General features: G+C 36.3%; 2 protein-coding genes across 4 annotated transcripts; one reads left to right on the top strand and one right to left on the bottom strand.

The window, feature by feature from the left end:
• The first annotated feature begins 341 nt into the window (after positions 1–341).
• Positions 342–5357, top strand: LOC109183427 (KH domain-containing protein HEN4). The gene is made up of 8 exons (XM_019333513.1): positions 342–1394; positions 2096–2581; positions 2768–3016; positions 3313–3570; positions 4132–4211; positions 4294–4402; positions 4492–4618; positions 4942–5357. Exons 1-8 carry the CDS (start codon positions 675–677, stop codon positions 4959–4961), a joined length of 2049 nt encoding a protein of 682 aa, XP_019189058.1. The 5' UTR covers positions 342–674; the 3' UTR covers positions 4962–5357.
• Positions 5358–15533: 10176 nt separating this feature from the next.
• On the bottom strand, positions 15534–19116 carry LOC109183428 (protein ABIL3-like). Of its 3 annotated transcripts, none has more exons than XM_019333514.1 (10): positions 18944–19116; positions 18211–18361; positions 17654–17736; positions 17426–17576; positions 17089–17188; positions 16946–17002; positions 16800–16842; positions 16622–16719; positions 16355–16497; positions 15534–16062 (listed from the first exon to the last, which is right to left on the bottom strand). In XM_019333514.1, exons 2-10 carry the CDS (start codon positions 18286–18288, stop codon positions 15880–15882), a joined length of 936 nt encoding a protein of 311 aa, XP_019189059.1. In that variant the 5' UTR covers positions 18289–18361; positions 18944–19116; the 3' UTR covers positions 15534–15879. The 3 variants fall into 3 exon arrangements, with proteins under 3 accessions (XP_019189059.1, XP_019189061.1, XP_019189060.1); XM_019333516.1 differs by lacking the exon at positions 18944–19116 and adding an exon at positions 18778–18802 and having other exon boundaries at positions 18211–18355; XM_019333515.1 differs by lacking the exon at positions 16946–17002.
• Positions 19117–23460: the final 4344 nt, after the last annotated feature.

Here is a 23460-nt window from a genome sequence, read left to right as displayed (position 1 = left end):
TTATCTTATCTTAACATATTCATTAGTCTAATACGTGCATGGAGTAAGATTATATATTTTTCTTTTTAATCAATATTGAAAAAATCGTTAAGCGCCTAGGAATTGCCTAGGCATACATAAGCGCGATTTTTACAATACTGCTTTTAACATCAAAACAATATTGTTTTGGATCGTGAAATGTAACACAATAATTTGCCCCGTTCCTCTCGCCACCTACGTCACAACGCCGTCGTTTGTCAGCTTACGCGATGATTTGGTGAACTGAGCACTAGCCACGTCACTAACACAAGAGGAGATTTATTTAATTATTTATTCATATTTATCTATAGAGAGAGAAAAAAAGAAATTACAAATTTGAGTTTTTTTAAATTTAATTATTTTTTTGTTCTCCTCAAAAAGCATTTATAGAAGTAGCTGTAATGATGAGGCATCTCCACAATATCTTGGCCGAAGTGTTTTCTTCTTTGCCCAAATGATGTGTTGAACTCTCAAATTTCCTGGTAGGGTTTGAGCATTCTCACAGGGAATTTGCAGAAATTTTGGAAGGACATTACATTCTCATCTTTTTCTCACGGATTTTCGATTAGAGGAAACCCTAAACTTTCAGATTGTGGAATTTGTGAGTGTGGATTGAGAATTTGAGAGTAACCTTTGTCGGATTTGGAGATAAGGACATGGATAGATCAAGATCTAAGAGGTATTACTACGACCAGGACTACGATTCCGATAACCTACCCAGAACAAAACAGAGGTATAATCAGCATAGCAACCACCATTATGCGCCGCAGTCCAACCAGCACCGCCGATTGGCTTCTGGAGGCGGCGGAGGTGGTCGGAAAATGCAAGACCCTTCGCTCATGGTGACTACCACTTATAGGATCTTGTGTCACGATGTGAAGGCCGGGGGCGTGATTGGGAAGTCCGGGAGCATTATTAAGGCGATTAGGCAGCACACGGGGGCTTGGATTAACGTGCATGAGTTGATGCCGGGGGACGAGGAGCGAATCATCGAGATTTCCGATACACGGAGGCGGGACCCTGAGGGACGAATGCCGTCCTTCTCGCCGGCCCAGGAGGCCTTGTTTTTGATACACGAACGGATTCTGGAGAGTGATGCTGCTTTCAATGCGGGGTTTGGAGGTGGAGGTGGAGGAGGTGGTGGTGGTGGTGGTAGTGGGGACGATGAGGAGGAGTACGGAATGAGGAGTGGCGGCGGCGGGTCTAACCGGGTGGTGTCTAGGCTGGTGGTTTCGAGAATGCATGTGGGAAGTTTACTTGGAAAAGGAGGGAAAATTATTGAGCAAATGAGGATGGAGACTAAGACCCATATTAGGATTTTGCCCAGAGATCACACTTTACCTCGCTGTGTAGCAATGTCTGAGGAGATTGTTCAGGTTTTCATCGCTCCCTCTTTGAAGTTGTTTAGTTCCAAACTATAAAGATCTCAAGTTTGAGCTTTCATTTGCACTGTTGGTGGAATTACTAAACTTGGAAATAATTTGCTTTTGCTTTGCCAACTCTATTGGACTTCAGGGCACTTAAAACACAACCTTGAACTTAATGACTACTTTCACTGTAATCTTTAAATGACAGCATTTTGACAGGCAGCTAGAATTAGAAGCAAAAGATTTGAACTCTGGAAATTTTCTCTTATGGGACTAAAGTCATTTGTTTAGCAGGTCTAAGGAGAACTTGACTTGTGAATGGATAAGTCATTAGTATGGGCAACTATGATTACTAATATGGGAACTACATTGGAAGTTAGTTAATACTGATACAACATACTACTTGTTATTGCCTGAGTTCATATTTTGGACCTAGATTATGATGTGATAAATTTAGTACGTACCTTTTTAATGTTTTGAGTATCCTTTTTAGTGGTATCAATGACTACGGAATAATAGCTCCAATTGCATTTCCTTCCTCTGTGCTCTTTGATTCAAAGAGTGTTGTTTATACCCTAATCAAAGTTTACTTTTTGGGCGTTATACTTCTTATTATGGGGGTGGTGCAGCTGCCAGGCCTTAGCCCTCTAATCTATAGACTATAGATACTTCTGATTATGGTTTATTTGTGACCACACAATTTCATGCAGGTTACTGGTGAAATGAATAATGTAAAAAATGCTATTGCAATCATTTCCTCACGCCTGAGGGAGAGCCAACACCGTGATCGCACTCATTTCCATGGCAGGTTGCATTCGCCTGAACGATTTTTTCCTCCGAATGATGATTTTGCTCCACCCATGAACAATTTGGGACGCAGAGCGTCTGTTGATGGGCCTAACTTTGGTTCAAGATTGTCTGGTGGTTTCAACAGTTCCCGGGGTAATAGTAATTCCTCACGCGCTTCTGGTTATTCCATCGAATCAGGTGGTGGTCCTTTCACTGACAATGCACAGTTGATTGCTGGTGAACTCCTAGTTTTTCGAATTCTATGTCCAGTTGATAAGGTTGATACTATTATTGGGGAGTCAGATGGCATTATAGAATTGCTTCAGAATGATATCGGTGTGGAAGTTGAGATTACTGATCCTGTTGCTGGCTCAGATGAACAGATTTTTATCGTATCGTCTGATGAGGTACCTATTCATTACTTCTGCGTTTATCAATCTAAACTTTTGAGTTTTGGCAGTTTTTCTGTAAAAAACCTTTATTATGAATTTTCATCATTGTACGCTAAGCATACAAGGTTACATGTAGATTATTATTTATGAATGCATTTCTATTATGATGCATATGAATTTCCTAGCTTATTATGTGCTTAGGGTCCAGATGATGAGCTCTTTCCTGCTCAAGAAGCTCTGTTGCATATACAAACTGCCATTGTTGATCTTGTTCCAGAAAAGGAAAACATTGTCACAACCCGGTTAGTTGTGCAATCAGATGAAGTTGGATGCTTAGGAGGGAGAGATGGTGCATTGTCTGACATACAGAAAATGAGTGGTGCAGATGTACATATTCTTCCAAAGGAAGAACTTCCATCATGTCTATCCGACACTGATGAGATTGTACAGGTTTGTCCCTACTCTAATTTCACTCTCCAACTAAGAAGAGCTCATACCCATTTACTACATTTGTATCTTTGTTGAATTGTTAATTTCCTGAAGCACTCTTCTCCTTGCATGATGAATCATACTTGGTGCATAAACCATTTATCAGCATATAGAGAACCTGTCCTGTAGTTTGGGTTCAAATTCCTTGTGTGTTGAGTGTTTGCATTGTGAATATCTTGATGAGGAAGATCATAGAGATGACAGTTTAAAACTGACCATACTATTTTTTTTTATTGATCACTATTACGATTCTTCAGATTGTTGGCGAGATAAAAGCAGCTAGAGAGGCACTTATTGAGGTGACAACAAGGCTAAGGAGTTACACTTATCGGGAACTCTTCCAGAAAGAGACACCACCTCCAATATCTGCTCCCAGCCCTATGGGGAATTTAAGTGGAGCTGAGACAGCTTCTTTGAACAACAATTCTCTGTCTCAAGAAAATCATACTGTAACTGACCCTGCTGCTTCAATTCATCAAAATGGACCAAATATACCAACACCTCATTCATTAAAGGTATTTTAGTACAATTCTGCTCTAGTGCTTGCCAGTGATAAGGCTCTTATATCTCCTAGAATTCATATATCATACTTTTGCTTGCTTCTGATAATATTTTGCACTCCAACCTTTCTATTACTTACCTAAAAACTCAGTTGTCAACTCCTGAAGCAAAAATAATGGTTTCTTGCTGGGGGTAACCCCAGCCAAGATGGCAAGAAATCCACACTTGTAACCACAAGGTCACGAGTTCGAATCCTTGCCCCCCCTTGGTTTGGGCCCGTTAGCTATGGCCAATGGGTAACCTAGGCTGGTTTGCTTCCTCGTGATCCTTTGTCAGCTAGAATCACAAGGCGGGGTTTACCTACACCCGAAAGGGTTGTGGGGTTTCCCTCATCATTCAAAAAATAATAATAATAATGGTTTCTTGCACTTCAAAATTGCTTGAGCCAAGTTTGTACTCCCTTTGGGGAGTGGGACTTAATGCACTTGAATTGCATGTTTGCTTTGGACTATAACACCTACCTACTCTTTAATGCATGTCATAATTGGATTTGAAGAACTGCATTTATGTTGTAGGATGCTGGAGCCCCTGTGAGCGAGATAGCAAAGCAAAATGACAGTGAGCGTCTTAAAGATATGCCAAGTGGATTGAATAGGTATAGATCTGTATTCTTGTTCAATTGGTGTGTTGCATTAATACTCCATTCATATTCACATGCCTCTTTTCCTTGTTGCTAGAATACCTGTACCATTGGTCACTAGGAGTACATTGGAAGTTGTCATTCCACCACATGCAGCTCCAAAACTAATAACCAAATCAAGAAACAAGCTTGCTCAGATCAGTGAGGTCAGTTCACTTCTGCCGCTTGCTAATGTGCAACCATATTTGGCAGAGATTAATTTGGCATCGTTTTGATGGATATGCAATGTTGACAGTTGTCAGGAGCCACTGTAAAATTGATTGAAGATAGACCGGAAGTAACAGAGAAGATTATCCAAATATCGGGTACACCAGATCAAGCTGAAAGAGCTCAGAGCTTGCTTCAAGGATTTATTTTAAGTAGTACGTCTCTCTCTCTCTCTCTCTCTCTCTCTCTCTCTCTGGTATAAAGGAATGAATTAAAATTGTCACAGGTTTGAGTTGGCATAATCATGTTGATCAGATACTATAGATAGTTTAGATTGTAGTTACCAAAAAAAAGGAATGATTTAAAATATGAAGGAAATGGAAACACATGGAACCATTTAATCCTCTGAATCTTCCCTCCCCACACAGACACCAAAGAATAAATAAATAAATAAATGAACGGTGTGTGTGGACTTTAAGCATACAGCTTAGCACATCATCTCCCACGAATAAATATGATATATTTATGAATTGTCCAGCTCAAGAAGACGGCCTCTGAACAGACATGGACAATTTTGCATTGCTGACGGACGACAAGATGCCAAGTTCTTTATCTTGCAGTTCTCATGTACGGGATCGTGTCCCTGATTTTCGCATTATAATAGGGCAGGGCCTAGCAAGGCATTGGTAAAGCATGCTCTGAGTACCGTACCACCTGCAAAAAAAAAAAAAAAAAAAAAAAAAAAAGAATGTTTAGCCTTTGGTAATGTAATTTGTGATGTTTGATGTTCTTCAATCTTCAATGTTGTTTGTTTGGTTGTAATTGTTAATTGTGTAACAAGTTCCATCGATGGGGTTTGCTTTCTGTGCCTCCTTCCGCTTCCCTCATCTCCCAAAGTACAAATTAGGATGATGTTTTAGCGGAAAGATGAGGTCCTGTCCCTAATATTTATTCCACAAGCACTAGTAGTAGTAGTATACTAAAATTTAGTGTATGATTACATTACATGGATTTTGTTAAACGGAAATGCAAGGAGTTATGCTTGTACAAGTAAGTATTTTGAAAGCCCTGGAACCCTAACATATTTTTTTTACGGAAAAAGCGTTAAATAGGCCATTGAATTATTAATGTTTGTGTAATTGGGCCATGGAAAAAAATGTACAATTAAATTATTTCACTTTATAAATTTTTACAAATAATAGTTTTAACAAGTTATTTTCAGATTGAGCATGTAAAATGAATAACATGACATCTTATGTGACAATTTTTAATATTTAAATTAATTTATTATGAGTTTAATATTTACTCATTTTGCTCCACTGTTTCTCATCGAAAATTTGATCAATCTCTGCTCACACTATTCTTAATTTCACAATCAATCACTTCTAAATGCTAATGCTTTTCCACATCTCTCCTATACTAATATTTGGGAGTTGCCACCTCAAAAATGACACCCCGTATTAATTATTGATCTCAAATCATGTGGCTAAAATTTTTGATCTAACATTTGAATTTATTTTTGTTATCAAATGCCTTCAATTTTTAAGTAAATTACAACTTTACCATTATATAGCTCGTTTTCCCTTCAACTTCTTTCTTTTCTTTTATGTTTTTGTCTTCTTTTGAGGATAGCTCCATGTAGCTATTAGAGTGTTACCATTTTCCCCTTCATTTTTTCTTTTTTTACTATTTGTTTTCTCTCTCCAAAATTGAACCCAAACCTATATTTGTTTTCTCTCTCCAAAATTGAATCCAAACCTATACATTTATTCTTCCTCTTTTTTTTTTTCCAAGTCTAATCAACAAATTATCTTTTAACTCCTGAGAGAGTAACTTTATGTATATTTTTAACTACAAAAAACCTTAAATATAGAATGCCAGAACTGGATTACAAACCTGCAATAACATATTGGCTATGACACTGGAAGACATTATTATTAATATTATTTCTAAATATTATGATCGATAAGAAATTAGTTGTATTTATTTCTAACAGTATTTTTATGACTTGCAACTCAACCTCTACATTCAAAATCCCCTACATTTATTTAAAGAAGTTTATTCAACTTCACGTGTCTGTTCTCATAGTTGAATCATTTCTCCTAGAAAGCACCATTGACTACATCTCAATTGAATCATCAAATTTTCTATGTCATGTGTTCTGGTCAGACAAGCGGGAAGTGCATTAAGTTTAATATATTTTTGTATGAACACAATTAGATATTCAAATGCCACCACAATCAATAATAAAAGATTCTAAAAATGTTAACAAATTATTCGGTAGGAATTGGTCAGCATCAAAGGAGAAGCTGAGGTAGGAAATTTTGTAAAGGAGTTGAAAAATAAGACAAAAATGTTTGTTGCTAAATGATTCAAATTTAGAGTTCGATGATGCAACATTAAGACTAAGGAAAGTGTGCTCCTGCTATTTGAATAGAATTGAAGGTTGGGAAAATGATGTGTTCTTCTTCCTCCATTTCCCCTACAAGCTTTAGACGAAATTGATTATTCTCTTTTAGACCTAAATAATTGATCGTTGTCTAATGCAATGTATACGATTTTTTGTTATTAATAATATAATAATGTACTATTAATGTTTAATTTGTTATTATCTTGTTCAGAATTATAATTATATCATGTTGATTATTAAAATTTTTATATATTATACCATTTAAAAATTTAAAAATATTAATTTATCGTTGGGCATGACGTTTCGCGCAAAGCGCGTGCCTGCGACTAGTTCATCCTACTAAAAGAAACAAACCACTATCATACACTCAAATCGCGTGCTTGAAAATCCAACAGGAAATAATTAATAATATAATACGGAGGCACAATATAATGCTTGCAGGACATATGTGATGTTTGTGTGTGGACTGAGTTTTATTATGGCCCTGTTGGGTAAAAAATTGGCCTATAGGCCAATTTTGGCTTTTTGACAATTATTAATTGTTTGATTTAATTAAAATATCAATATAAATGTTTGGTTAATTAACTTTTCGCAACTTCAAAAGGCTAAAATTCAAAAGGCTACTCCAAGCAACTTTTTCAATTAACTTTTTGAGAAAAGAAATTATACCAAACAGCTATCAGCTAACCGCTAATTTACCAAACACTTTTCTACAATCAGCTAATATTATCAACTATTTATACATTCTAATTAACACAATCAGCTAACAGCTAACAGCTAACAGCCATTTTACCAAACATGGCCTATGTGCAGTTGAGCCTCGATCATCGTCGTAGGTATAGAGCCAATACTTTTGATGTCCTCTCGAGTTGCAGGCATCACTATTCCATCCAATCAAAGTCCAAGGACTACAAAAAGACATGCATCTTTTCTCTTGAACCTTCAATGTAAGAAGAGAAGAGACGGATGATTTTGCGGAATGCACGAAGTGAGAGAGGGGGAAGTGGGGCTCATTCGTTCATGCGAGTGCACGATGCAAGTTTCTTTGACTGTATTGTACAGAGATTGAAGATGAAAAAGATTCGAAATGTGTTCTGGGTAGAGTTGAAAATTAAACTCATAATAAATTGATTTAAATATTCACATAAGATGCCATGTCATTCATTTTACCTGCTTAACATGAAAGCAATCTGCTAAAAATGCTATCTTATCTGCTTAACATGAAAGCAACTTGCTAAAAATGCTATCTGCACAAATTTATAAAATTAAATGATTTAATTATATATTTTTTTGTTCGATGGCTCAATTACATATAACACTAATAGTTTGATGACTAATTTGATGCTTTTTTTTTTTTTTTTTTTTTTTTTTAAATCCAATTTAGCTATGATGTTACCCTTGCGTAGAACATGTTCATTTATTTCCGGTACATAAATTTGGTTTGCTATGGCGTGATTACAGTTTCCCCCCCTTTTCGTATGCAGACGAAGGCAGGCAGCCACATACCCCTCCCACATGTCTCCAAGGAAAGACATGTTTGGTAGAATTTATATTAAAACTTATAACTTATTTTAAGTTATAAATAAACAATAGGCTTTGTTTGATAAAATATAACGAAGCTAACATAATAATTTATTTTGGGATGTCATTGAGCTACAAAATTATACACTTATACCATGAACTCAAGGTGGACCTGAATCTAAAATACACAATTTACATACTGAATGTTCATAATTTGAATTGTGAACATTTAGTATGTAAATTATGAACATTTAATATGTAAATTGTGTATTTTTAAACCCAAATTCATCTTGCAAGGTGGACCCGAGTCCACAGAATAATTTGCTAGCTACAAGTTACTTCGCTTATATTTATTAGCTCATTTAACATCTAATGTTATTAAACACTTTAACTTTTATTAGATATTAATTTTGTAAGGAATAAGGTTCAAATTGGCCACTGAACGTAACCTGAAAATGCAATTAGGCCACTGAACGAAAAAAAGTGCAATTAGGCCACTGAACACTCCAAAAACGTGCAATTAGGCCACTGAACTCTCCAAACGTATGCAATTTCACCGGATAGCAGTTACCATCAATTTTAGCAGGTTACCTGCTTACGTGGCAGCTGAGTTGGCATTTTTAAATAATTTTTAATAATTAATTTTAATAAAAAAATTTATAAAAAATTGAAAAAAATAAATAAATAATAAAATAAAGTCGTTTTTATTTTTTTAAAAAAAAAATTTTAAATAAAAATATATTATTAAAATTTATTAAAAATTATTTAAAATTTATTAAAAATGCCAACTCAGCTGCCACACAAGCAGATAACCTGCTAAAATTTAGGGTAACCTGCTATCAGGTGAAATTGCACATTTTGGAGTGTTCAGTGGCCTAATTACACATTTTTGGAGTGTTCAGTGGCCTAATTGCACTTTTTTTTCGTTCAGTGGCCTAATTGCATTTTCAGGTTACGTTCAGTGGCCAATTTGAACCTTATTCCATTTTTTAATTAGGTGTGTTAAATACAGCCGTAGTGTGACAATATGTTTAAAGTATGAAAGTTTAAAAATCAAATTGAAATAATTAGAACATAAAATTCAAACGTCATGCTTACATAAACTAAACGAGTGGAATCAAATTAACTTGATGAGGATATGGATTATGGACCAACCTGGAACAGCTTGGTTAATCCAGGAACTTACTGGAAATGAGGGAGAAAAGAGGGATAGAAGAGAAAGAGGGGTAGCGAGTAGGGGTGATCGCGGTTCGGTTCGAACCGTCGAACCGTGCACTGTTGAATCGGAACCGGAATCGAACCGTTTGTACGGTTTCGGTTTTTAACCGGAACCAATATGGTTCCGGTTATGGTTCGAGATGACAAGGAATCGGAACCGGCGGTTCCGGTTCTAAACCGGAAAAAATTTAAAAATTAAAGTTTTTTTTTTTTTTTAATTTTTTTAAATAAAATCCGGTTAGAATCGGAATCTTACTATAAGGTTCCGGTTCCGGTTCCTTTTTGGCCATTTGCGGAATCAGAACCGGAATCGCGGTCATGTCTAGTAGGGAGAGCAATTGAGAATTTTTAGTGAGAATAGGGAAACTACAACCATTAACGGCAAATCGCCCACCTCACACACCCCCCCCCCCACCCACCCAAAAAAAATAAAAAAAAAATTTACATACTTTTCAAATTGTATTGTTAATCATATAACTATTAATGTGCAATTTAACTATCAGTTTAGACTTTTAGTTGAGATGGAACACATGTTTTAATTTGGTATTAGAGTCATGCCAAGGGTCATTACCCTACACACGACGTCGTTTTGTTATGTTGTGTATGGAGTTGACGCGATTATGTACATTATGTTATATAATTATGTACATTTTTTTATACAATTATGTATATTATATATATATATATATATATATATATATATATATATATATATATATATAAATATAATTATGTACATCCGAAACAAGGAATTTGTGTGTATTATGTTAAGAATTTATGTGTATTATGTTAAGAGTTTATGTGTATTATGTATTATGTTAGATTATGTGTATTATCTTTTCAAAAAAGAGTATGTGTATTTTGTTATACAATTATGTACATTTTGTTTTACAATTATGTATATTCTAGTATACAATTATGTACATTTTCAAAATATGAGATTTTTTTAAAGAAAATAAACAATCAACACAGGAAAGCGGAATTCCCCAAGAAAATTTCCAACACCAGGGCGCACAATGCAATGTGCCCTGGTGCATGATATAAATTGCCGCTTTTAGTTGAGATAGAGCACATGCTTCAATTGGTATAGTTTTGACTTTTGGACTCGGTGTTTTTTTTTTTTTTTTTTTTTTTTTTAAACTTGACCCCTCTTCTTAGAATTTTCTTCACTCCTTAGTCTATCCTTATTCCTGCATATCCCTCTCACTTTCTAAAATGGATCACACTTTTCCATCATCAAATTTACAAATTCTCTATTTTTTTTTATTCTACATCCATGCAAATCTCTCTCACTTTAAAAAATGGATCTCACTATCATATTATATTATAAATATAATAATAAAATAATATTAAAAGAAACGATAAAGAATATATATGGGCTGGCGGCACAAAAGCTGCCACATGGCAGATTAGCAAATTCTCTTTTCCATTGCTAATTTAGTCAATTCTCTATCCCTTATCAATACACATAAGCTTAAGGAAAATTGTAATTTATGCCCCTCCATAATATGTCAATTATCAATATCACCCTTGAATTATTAGTGGTGTAAATGTTGTCCCTCAATTTTCAAAACAGTACATATATTGCCCCTCACGTACCGTACGGGAGGGACAATATATGTACCATTTTGAAAACTGAGGGGCAACATTTACACTTGGGAGGGACAATATATGTATCATTTTGAAAATTGAGGGGCAATATTTACACCACTAATAATTCTTGAGTGACATTGATAATTGACATATTATGGAGGGGCATAAATTACAATTTTCTAAACTTAAAAAAAAAAAAAAAAAAAAAAAAACTCTCTTGCCATGTCACATTGCCAATCCCAAATTTGCAGGATAATAGCAAGTCTTATAATCATCATAGTACTTCCCCTTGCAAAGAATCCTTGTCCCCAATAACATGACAGATTTTGGAGTTACTTCTTATCAACTCCAAAAATTCATCTCTCTTTTCCAAAGTCAAACGGAGCAATCCTCAGGCTCTAATACTGTAGCAGCAGTCTCTTTGATTCCCAAATTCACTTAAATGGATCTCAAAAATGAATGCAAGTATACTATCACTCATGTTAATTCCCTTTCCCTATGTTCTTCTAATTGGATTTTAGATTCCAGAGCTACGGTTCACACTGTCTGTTCTCTTGAGTTTTTTGTTGACTATCATATTGTTAATGGAGCCGAGGTAAACTTGCTACGAGAGAGTGTGTTGTTGTTAAGCACATAGGGAATATAAAGCTCAACAACACTCTGTGGTTGAGAGATGCTCTGCACATTCCATCATTTCAATTCAATACAATCTCAGTTAGTAAGTTACTCCAAGACACATCTTATAAAATGGCTTTCATGACTGGTCAATGCATGATTTAGGAGGCTCATGGGATGATAGTTGGTTTAGCTAGAGAAGAGAGGGGTTATACCTGCTGAAGGAACCACAGAAGCAACCTACTAGATGTCATGAACATTTTCCTATGCAATGTACTAGTGCTGAGATTTGACACCAAAGATTAGGGCATTTTCCACAGAATAAATTGCATTTCTTGAATGATATTTCAAATTCCACTGCTAAGAATTTGGCTTGTGATATATGCCATCTTGCTAAACACAAACGTTCTCCTTTCCCCTTGAGTACTACTTCATCGAATACTTGCTTTGAGTTAATCCATGTAGACGTATGGGGACCTTTTCCAATTTTCTCACTGAAAGAGGAACATTATTTCTTGACTTTGGTTGATGACCATTCGCGATTTACCTGGCTGCATTTAATGAGAAATAAGTCTTAGGGAAGGGAATTGATAAGGAGATTTCACATCATTGTTCTTACACAATTTGGGGTGCTAATAAAGACTATTCGAAGTGACAATGGACCAGAATTCAACATGACAGGATTTTTCTTTGAAAAGGGCATTATCCATCAAAAATCGTGTGTGAATACACCACAACAAAATGTTGTGGTTGAACTGAGTCATCAGCACATTCTTAATGTCGCTAGAGCTCTCTGTTTTGAAGCTCACCTCCCACTTGAGTTCTGGGGGCAGTGCGTAATGCATGCAATTTACATTATTACTCGACTTCATTCACCAGTGATTGAAGGTCTAAGTCCCTATCGTAGATTGTATGGGAAATATCCTAACCTCAAAAATCTTAAAGTGTTTGGATGATTTTGTTATGCATCTACCTTACCACATTTAAGACATAAAATGGCGCCGTGCAGTAGGAAATGTGTCTTCATTGGTATTGTCTTACGATAATCTTGCACCATCACATAGAATTTTCCGATGGCAGTCACATCCATTGATGATCCGCGAACGTACAACCAGGCCATCCAACATAATTGTTGGAAGGAAGCCATGAATGCAGAAATGAGAGTACTTCAGGACAACAACACCTTGGAATTAACTGAGCTACGCTCTGGTAAAAATCATATAGGGTTTAAATGGGTGTACAAGGTCAAGCTCAAGACGGATGGCATTGTGGAGAGGTACAAGACGAGGCTGGTAGTCAAAGGTAACACGCAACAACTAGGGGTGGATTATATTGAGACTTTCTCCCTAGTGACAAGGCTAACCACAATTCGTACATTCATGGTTGTTGTTATATCTAGAGCATGACACATTCATTAATTAGACATCAATAATGCATTTTTACATGGAGATTTGAATGAGGAAGTCTATATGATACTACCTCTTTGCTTCCGAAGTGATAAACCGAATAAGGTGTTTAGATGATTGCGATCACTTTATGGACTTAAACAAGTAAGCCGGCAGTGGAATGCGAAGCTAAGTGCTTCCCTGTTACACATTGGTTTCAAGCAATCTAAATTTGATCCTTATGTGTTTACTAAAGGTTGTGGCACAAAATTTATTGCCCTAGTTGTTTATGTTGACGACATTTTGGTTGCCAGCAAAGAAATGAGTCTTATTCAGGAACTCAAAGACTTTTTTGAGAATGTTTTTAAGATCAAGGACTTAGGCAGCTTAGGTTACTTCCTGGGGATTGAGGTTGAGGTGAGCAAGTCCGTTTTGAATCTCTGTCAATGCAAGTACACCTTGGACATCCTAAGTGAAACCGGATTTCTTGATTGCAAGCCGGTAAGTACGCCAATGGTTCCAGGTAATCGTTTAATGCATGATGATGGTATTTTCCTCAACGATGCTGACAACTATAGAAGGTTAGTAGGACGACTGTTATATCTCACAGCAACAAGGCCTGACATTACTTATGTTGTTCAATAGTTAAGTCAGTTTGTGGGTACTCCTACTCACAAACATATGTATGTTATGCATCATGTATTGCGTTACATTAAAGGAGCACATGGGTAGGGATTATTCTATCCAATGGACACTAGTCTGCAACTCAAAGTGTTCTTTGGTTCTGACTGGGCTTCTTGTTCAGAGAGTCGCAGGTCCATCACCGGCTATTGCATATTTCTTGGTACTGCTCTTATTTCCTAGAGGTCGAAAAAGCAAGTGGCTGTATCAAGATCGTCTTCCGAAGTAGAGTATCGGGCTTTAGCCACCACACTCTGTGAAGTACAATGGCTTACATCTTTGCTCTAAGACTTACAGGTGGCAATGGACAAGTCGGCAACGGTATTTTGTGATAATAAATCCGCCATTACCATTGCCCATTGCTGAGAACCATGTATTTCATGAATGCACCAAACATATCGAAATTGATTGTCACATCGTTCGAGAAAAGGTGACTCAAGGTTTAATAAAGATTCTATCTGTATCTTCACCAAACCAAGTAGCTGATGGTTTCACTAGGTTTCTTCCTACTTCCCAATTTCGATTCTTTATATTTAAACTGGGCATCCAAGACTTGCACGCTCCGGCTTATCGGGGGAGGGGGGGTTGGACATTGAAACATCAGAGAAGAGTGAAGGAGCTGAGAAAGATGGTGAACGTGATTTGTTAAGGAGGGTGTTATAGTAATTCTCCACTAATAAGTTTGTTGTAACCATTTCTTCTCTCTTTATATTTCTGTTATCGTTCTCCCTTTTTGTAAAAATCCCGCCTAGGCACCGAGTAATCGGCGCCTAGGCGCTAGGCGGCTCTAGGCCGTGGCGATTTCTCCCTTAGGCTCCCGCCTAGGAGACCGGCCGCCTAGCGCCTAACTCGGCCGATTACGCCGAGTTAACTCGTCAATTTCTGTCAAGTTAGCCGGGTTAACCCGACCGACTCGACCGATTACGCCGAGTTAACTCGTCAATTTCTGTCGAGTTAGCCGAGTTAACCCGGCCGACTCGACCTTGCTAATTTTTTTCATTTATATGACATATATATATATATATATATATATATATATATGTATGTATGTATGTATGTATGTATGTATGTATGTATGTATGTATGTATGTATGTATAATATGACATATATGCACCTACACACTTGCACCGCTTTTCATTTTTTCAGTTAGCCGCCTAGGCCACTTAGGCCCCGCCTAGGCCGTCTAGGCGCTAGGCGTTACTCTACCGCCCGACTAGTGCCTAGCGCCTATTGCAACCATGCATTTTTGAGAGGTAGGGTGCTAGACTTGGTCCTTCACTGGCTTCCACCCAACAATCCACCTAGCTACCCATTGCTGGACTTGACCCTTCACCAGCTTCCACCCAACAATTTCCCTCCCAAGACCTGCCAGCCTTAACTGCATAGTTTTGCTCTTACTGGGAGGGGGAATTGTTGGGCAGAAAATGGTGAAGGGTCAAGTCTAGCACCATGTCTCTCGAAAATGTTTTGATTGTATAAATAAGTAAAGTTGCGTCTTCGCTGTGAAGTATAGCTTTTGGCACAACTTTATTTCCTTATACAGCCATCACATTTTTGAGAGGCCAAGTGAGACTTGACCATCCACCGGCCTCTGCCCAACAAAAACTATGGTTGCTGGCATTGTGATGGCAAATGGAACTGTATATAGCTTCTCAGAGCAATTACAACAACAAGAAAGTCTAGCAGAAAAATGGCAGGCAATACTATTTCATAATAAATATTTATATTTGTAATTTTCTTAAAGTAACCAGAGTACAAGTACAATTAGAAGCAGACAAGCAGTGGCATGATTGTCTCAAAATTGTACATTACCAGCTGCTTGCCTCTATCACAGTTTCATCCAAAAGAAAATAATTTTTCAAGTACCCCCACTAAACATTAAGCCCAGAAATGCATTTATACCAAAAGAGGAAAAGGTTAAAGAAAACAATTTACAGTGTAAAAATATGATAATAATTTGGTACAAAAAGGAGGGAGAAGGGGAGGGATCCAAGGTCTCTTTCTTTCCTAACAAAAAGGATCCTACTCGTTTCTTCGTTTGATCTTGTATCGTCAATATTCATCGAGGTAAGTGTAAAGCATGTCGTCGTTCTTTGACTTGCGTCGGCTGAGCAAAGCTTTAAGGAGACGTTTACTTTTGCTTTTGCTGGGGCGATGATCAGAGTCTCGAGTGTTCTCTCTTTCCACGTGGAGATGCAATGGCGGTGGTTTCCACGGTTCTGAAGTATACAGCATCTTCAAAAGATATTTTCCAGAGAATAATCAGATATTCCAGAAATTGAACAGATACTACATTGTAACAGAGATACTACATTGTAACAGAGTCAGTAGTACTCAAAAAAAAAAAAAAAAAAAAGAGTATTAGACAGGCTCCAATGGAGCTAGATAGAAAAGAACAGGTAGGGTCTACCTAACACTCACCACACTGGTACTTTTTTATTTAAAAATAAAAAGAAGTCGAAAAAGATGGCATTAATTAGTTTAGCAATCATTGATTTAAAGAAACAGACAGACGATCTGATTTTACCTGTGATCTAGGGGTTGGAGTAGGGGGTCGACTTCGATTTGGAGTGGTTGGCCTAGAACTCTTAGGTGTTGTTGGCCTACTAGGAAGAGATGCAGTTCGTAAATGGCGAAAATGATGTGGGGAGACCGTTCGCTTCTCGGGTCCTTCATCCATCAAACAAAAGACGTGAACAAAAAGGCCAGAAAAACTCAATTAGTGTAATTTAGTCGAGCGTCAATGGCAATGTGGAGCTAAAGAGAGGAATGCAAGAAGACGAAGGGAACAAACCTAGCTCTTTTTTAGGCATGGTTACCGAGATGGAGAAAGACGATCTAGATTGCTGCTGAGGAAGTTGTGGAGAAGGTGACGGCGGGGATTGCTCTTTTCTGCAACTTTTAACGCATTAACGATCTGTTGACTTTAGTTGCCGTTTTAATGAACTAGAGAATACCACAGCATAGCTTACCCGACTGTCGACTCTGGAATATCCATAGTTGTTGCTTCAACAGCTGCGAATAATATCAGTTCATAATCACGTTGTTATTACACCAAATACTAGACTTAAATTGCAGATTACTAACGAAATAGAACATAAAGCATCCCGCATGCTACCATTTCGAAACTGACGCCTGACATCTTCATCATCGAGGCCACACCCGGTTTCCCCAACTAAGAAAAAGAGCGGGGGTCATTAATTCTCTCCTAAGATTAAAGAAAAACGAGGAATCATTTTGCAAGAGAATAAATTATTTTACCTGGCAAGATGTACCTCTTACAGTACTTTGGAGTATTTATGACTAATGATTGCTGAGAAAGGCCCTCACGATCAATATACTCTTGACACGTCCTCAGTCTCTAAAGGGGGAAATGGAAAATAACGATCAGGAAGTTGAAAGAGTTGATTTGACCAATGAATAGTAAACATGACAGGTAAAATGGGACAGAGAGAGTACTACTAAGAAGGTATTAAGTAAGATGAATGAGCTTACTTTTGCAGTCATCATAACCATTACATAACAGAACATGAAAATCTATACAAATTTCTGTAAAGAAAGAGGAAAATCTAGATGAAACAAAGAAGCACGGGATCACCTGTTCAATACAAGATATTCGAAGTTCTGTTCCAGAAACTTCAACGACTTTTTCATCCAACATATCGTTGGCCTTGTATGTCACTAAGCCCAAATGATCCACAGTGCTTACAAGAGCTTTGACGGCATAATCCTTCAATGTATTTGCCACTCTGTAATGCATCAAACGTCAGAACCAAATTACTAAAATGGGTTAAAACGGGTCCCTTCAATAAATTAAATGACTCACATCTGTTTTTGGTCATCATTAATGTAAGATAACTCGAAATATTCGGCTGCAGAGTACAGCTGCTTTCTGAGATTTGCCAAATCCTGAAAATAAAAATTGCATAAGACAATAAAGATTACAAGAATTTTTTTTAAAGAGCAGAGGAATAATTTGAGTACTCTCCATGCTGTAGTTTGAGAACCAGATTTCCAACAGTCCGTGCAAGAAAAATTGTATCATCGGATTAAATTTCTCCCACTTTATCCATGTTTCTTTGAGATCCAGAAACGTAAAATTTAACACTTCTAAAATACATTGAGAAAATTCTATAAAAGTCCAATCAGAAGCTACTTGTTAATATGAGAAATTCTTTAAATTTTTTGCAATGGATTCGCATTTATAACAAAGAAACGGTTTCCAAAACGCAACACCATAGACATCAAATTTACCATTTCTGAGCCCAAAATAGGTATCAACCATTCACCTGTAAATCTATAATTCGAACCACTTCTATGGAAAAGAGAGAGCATTTATTATACCGCAAGAAAGCTTTATTTAAGCTCGGCACAAGAAAGTACCTCAAGACTGTCACTTAACAGCATGTTTTGCGGCATTGAAGCCTTGTCATAATCGGCTGATTCTCGAGGGAAGGGCATTGCAGTAATACTAAACGTTAATGTCTCCAAGAAGAAGTAATTAGTAGCAAGCCCTTGACTCCATTTGCTGCAACTACAATCGCAAATTAACGACCAATCATAAGAACACCAAATACACAGTAAGTATTAATTGACTTAGAAATCCAAATCTTGGACTAGCATTCTTTAAATTCACTGAAGCCCTTAAGCAAACAGAGTTTTATACTGAAACTAGCAAAACAGCTAGAAGAAATCAATAATTTATTGTTTTTCCTCTCTTTTTCCCCCCTTTTAAAAGAGTATAGCCAGCTAAAATCGCAGTTTTCAAACCTAAAAAGCAACAGACAAAGCCAACAACAACAGTTCAAACAAAAGAGACAATTATTAAGAAAACTAATAAAGAAAGGGGCCAAGATAATGCCTTTTCCATTATCATTACAACAATCCCAGACTAACAAAATGATTAAGCATCAGAACTGGCAGTTTTTAAAAAGCTAGCCTTGTCTAAACCTTCGCCAATACGCTCCCAAATCTCCTGTAGTATATTCCGATATAAAGCTGCAATCTTTGAATTAAAAATCCCAAATACAATAAATAAATTGAGAAAAAATGAATTTTAAAAGCGAAATTAGTGCCTAAGTGGCTTCTAGAAGAAGATTAAGATTTAAGAACTAACCTTCACTGACGTTTAAAGATTTTCTTTCACTGTACTAGCAATCAAAGAAATATTATGAAGATCCGAGTTTGGTATCTTTGCCTATAGTGGGTGTATGGCTAGAGAAGTCGATGCCACTTCAGTGGGGTTCAAGTTCAAATCATAGAGCATGAATGAGCAAGCCAAAGGAAAACGACAATCCCGGCTATTCTTGAAACAAAAATTAGAAATAAAAATAAAACGTGATGTAAATAGAAGTTTGTGGCCCTATTTACCTTTTTTTTTTTTTTTTTTTTTTTTTTTTTTTTTTTTCATCCCTAACATTTTAAAATTTTAATTTTATATTAAAAGTTAATGAAATGTGTGAATGGTAATAGAGTAGTGATGGAACATAGTATGAAAATTATGGTGCACTTGGTTCGCACATAGGAATCGGAATCGTAATAAAGATTAAATATTTAGTAATGGTAATTAGTTTTGGCGAAAGTATTTGGCATGTTTGGTAGTAGGGTGAAATTGAAATAATTATTAATATTGATGTTTGGTTGTGTATAACCTATAATGGGAATAAAGGTTTTAAAAATACAAAAACAAAAAATCAAAACAATTGATCCTAATATAATGACATCCAAAGTATCAATATGAAAAAATAAAAAAAAAAACTAAAAGTACTAATTGTTCATAACCTATAATGGGAATAAAGGTTTTAAAAATACAAAAACAAAAAATCAAAACAATTGATCCTAATATAATGACATCCAAAGTATCAATATGAAAAAATAAAAAAAAAAAAACTAAAAGTACTAATTGTTCATATACTTTCTCAAGCTACTGAAACACAAAGAACCAATAAATGCCTCCACTAAGACTCAAACTCACAACTTTTTAAATGAAAGTCTAACCTGGGTACCATTAGACCACATAGTCTTAGTATACTAATTTGAACTTAAAAATGAGATTACCAATAAAATGGAATGATACTCCTTTTCAATTAGAGAATGAGATTTTTATTTGAATGGGTAATCAAATCCATAGTTGTGTTTTAAAAAGTTGTAAACCAAACACTAAGTATGATGTTGATTCCTATTTCTATTGTGTAAACCCATGAACCAAACACACCCTTGGTTTTTACATTGGTTTTTGCAGGTCCATGTAAGAAAGAGAAGAGTAAGAAAAAAAAAAAAAAAGCAGTAGATAGGTATTTACGCGCCCAGTTGGCATGTGCAGTACACGCGCCAGATGGGCGCAGCAAGTGTGCGAAACGCGCATCTGCTTTGTTTTTCTTCATTTTTCTCTTTCTAATGAGGCCCACAAAAAATATTGTTCTTGTAGGAAATAAAACCTCCAAAATTTCATGTTTCCCATTTGTTCAAAAACTATGCCACCAGTTTTGTCTATGCAAAAACTTGAGAAAAAATTACAAATGGTGTTGCTCTAAGGGCATCTCGAAAAGTTGAACTTTTTTTAGGAAAAAGTGTCAAATCGGCCCCTAAGTAAATCGGATAGTGCAATTGGCCACCTAATTAAAAGAAAGCTCCGATTAACTCCCCTAAACCGGTAAAAAATGTCACTTAGGTCCAATGCGTCCCAACCCAGCCGGTAATCGCTTACATGTCATCCCACATGGATTAATTCTGCACATTCTATATCCTAATATATATATATATATATATATATATATATATATATATAATCATAATTTATTAATTCTGCACATCTCCAAAAGAAAACCTTTTTTTTTACGCTAAAATCTCCAAACGAAACCCTACCTTCTCTCTTCATTGTCGGAATCTGTCGAAGTTCATCACTAAGTCTCGAAATTTCTTCACGGGTTGAGTTTAACAAGAGACAACGAACTTCAAAGTTGGCAAAGAGGTATGATTCTATTACGGAGCCATAGTTAATAATTGATTTTGGTTTGAAGATTTTGAGTTTATTGAATGTTGGTTTACAAATTTTGATTTGCTAATAGTTGTAGATTTCTTTAGATAGTTAATTACAAATTTGTTGGGTAATATGTGTTATGTTGATATGAATGTTGAAAATATTTGATGGTATATATGTGAAAAACATTGTATTACTGTACGCATTTTGTTGTTCGTATGTCCAACATTGTATGTTGTTGTGGTCCCCCAAGATGCCCAACATATTGTGTTGTAAGCAGTGTGTGAATGTTACGAGTCCCTCTTTGTAGTTGATAATGGAGACATGGGGTGTTGTTATGGTCCCCTGCAGTGTTTTTAATTTTTTCAACAGAGCAGGGGAGGTGGTGAAGGACAAAAAGCTTCAATTTATTTTGCTTTTGTTGTTTGTCAATGGATCTGTCACTTGTATGTATGCAAGTATTGAAAGTTTGTGGCTTTAATTCTTGTTGAAAGGTTGAAGATGCCTAATAAAAACCAAAATGGAAAATACCAATAATAAAATAAAATAATTTTGAATAATGTTTTATTATTGTGGTCAACACTAAAGTACATATATATTTGTTTTTATAGGATGTTTGACGTAGTTGAGTTAAAGATTCTTCAGGGAGGTAGCTTTGCAAAAAATCCAAGGTTGTCATATATAAATGGTGAGGTAGAAGTCATTAATATTGACCCTGATAAAATTTCATCTCTTCACATAATGAAATATATTAAAGAAGACAGATATGGACAAGTAGTTGGACTTTACTTTAAGAGAGCAGAGGAGTCTATGGAGATGCTTCAATTATTATATGAAAATTGCAGTACATTAAGAGCAGCTAATTTGGCACGTAGATATGATAAAGCAAACATTTATGTTGACCATGGGATTCAAGAGGCAAAACTAGTTCCTATTTTTTTTTTTACCTTCCTCTACACTTGAGTGTGAAGATGGTGTAATAACTCAACCTGAAATACAAGTTGCAGCTGAGTTTGAAGATAATTGTGACGCAAATGATGAACCTATAGATGAGACTAATGCAGAAGACAGTACTGATCATTTTCTATCAGTTGATGATGATGAAGTCAGGGAAGTTAGGAAGTTTGGGACGCAACAAGTTGAGGAAGACATTCATGGGGCTGAAAATACAGACAATGAATAAGGCATGCAGCAAACTGGAGGTGACAATGGTGGATGTGAAGATATGAAGCAAACTAGAGACATGGACCAAGCAGCATTTGGTGAAGATTATGACTCTGATGACCCACCAAGTTATCATACAGACAATGAGGATAATTTGAATGATGTTGGTGAGAATTCTAGTAAGTTTAAGTTCCCCTCGTATAACCCACAAGTTTATCCACTAGTTCTAGAAGCAGGTTTACTATTTGAAGATAGCAACCAATTTAAACAGATCATAATTAGTTATGTTGTGTACACAAAGAGAAACCTTAGATTTACTAAGAATGGGGAAAATAGAGTCAGGGTTAAATGTGTGGAGAACTGTCCTTTCTACTGTTGTGGTTGTTGGGAGAAAAGCTACTGTTGTTTTCAACTTAGAAGAATAACTAATGCTCACAGATGCAACACTACAGTGGAGTTAGGTATTGTAATATCCCGTGTTACGGCCTTCAAATCCGAATTAATTATTGAATTAATCCCGTTAACGAATAGTTAAAAAGGATTTAATTTGGTTAGAATTCCCTTAATTAATTAATGTGGTCCACAATGGATCGTGAACCCATGGCTTAACTAGAGCCTTAGGCCTGTTAAGGACCAAGAAAGTGGGCCTTACCACTCAGATTCCAAATAGGATTTCTTAAACTTATAAATAGGGATTAGAAAGCATTTAGAACCTCTCTCACCTCTCATAGACACGAATTGCCCAAGAAACCTGGCTAGAGGAATTCCCCACCACCAAGCCAAGGGAAATCAATCGGAGGGAAATCTTGGAAAAGAACCTTAATAGCCAAGGGAGGATTAGTTAAGGTTAAGAGGTAACCCATGTCTTACAAAACCTATTTTTCTTGTTATCTTTTATTGATTGGCTCCGTTGAACGATTGAATATATGATTTTGTATTCGTGCTTTGTTAGAACTTGTCTTTAGGGATTTGTGGTATGAATTATTGTTATTCTTGATATTCTTGGTGGCCCTGTGTAGTCTTAGGTATGTTCTTGTATTTAATTATGTTTAGAACTTGTCCCTAGAGTATATATTGTAAATCTTGTTGTTATGATGTTCTTGGTGCTCTTGGGTGGGTTTATGCATGTTCGGGTGTTGATTCAAGGTTAGGGCTTGTTTTTAAGGTTTTGCATATAGATTTCACGATGATATTGAGGTTCTTGATGCTCTTGGACCGTTATGTGTTTAGCCTCGTGTCTTGGCATGTTTAGGGATTGTGTTCAGGGTGTAATTGTGGTGTTTCTTGGTTTAATTCTAGTTGTTCGATGCCATGCCTTTGTTGAACGTTTTGGGATGTGCTTGGACTTGATTTCGGGTTTAATTGATGAATTCCCAGAATGAAAAAATGCCAAGTTACCGTCGTACCAGCGGGGGTCGGTGGGGGGATGAACCCCCACCTGACCACCCGCCGGGTACCGTCCCCCGTACCAGCGGGTGGACGACCACCCG

This window comes from Ipomoea nil, unplaced genomic scaffold (assembly GCF_001879475.1).
Source record: "Ipomoea nil cultivar Tokyo-kokei standard unplaced genomic scaffold, Asagao_1.1 scaffold1125, whole genome shotgun sequence".
Taxonomy (NCBI): domain Eukaryota; kingdom Viridiplantae; phylum Streptophyta; class Magnoliopsida; order Solanales; family Convolvulaceae; genus Ipomoea; species Ipomoea nil.
This window is presented reverse-complemented; position numbering and strand designations above follow the sequence as displayed.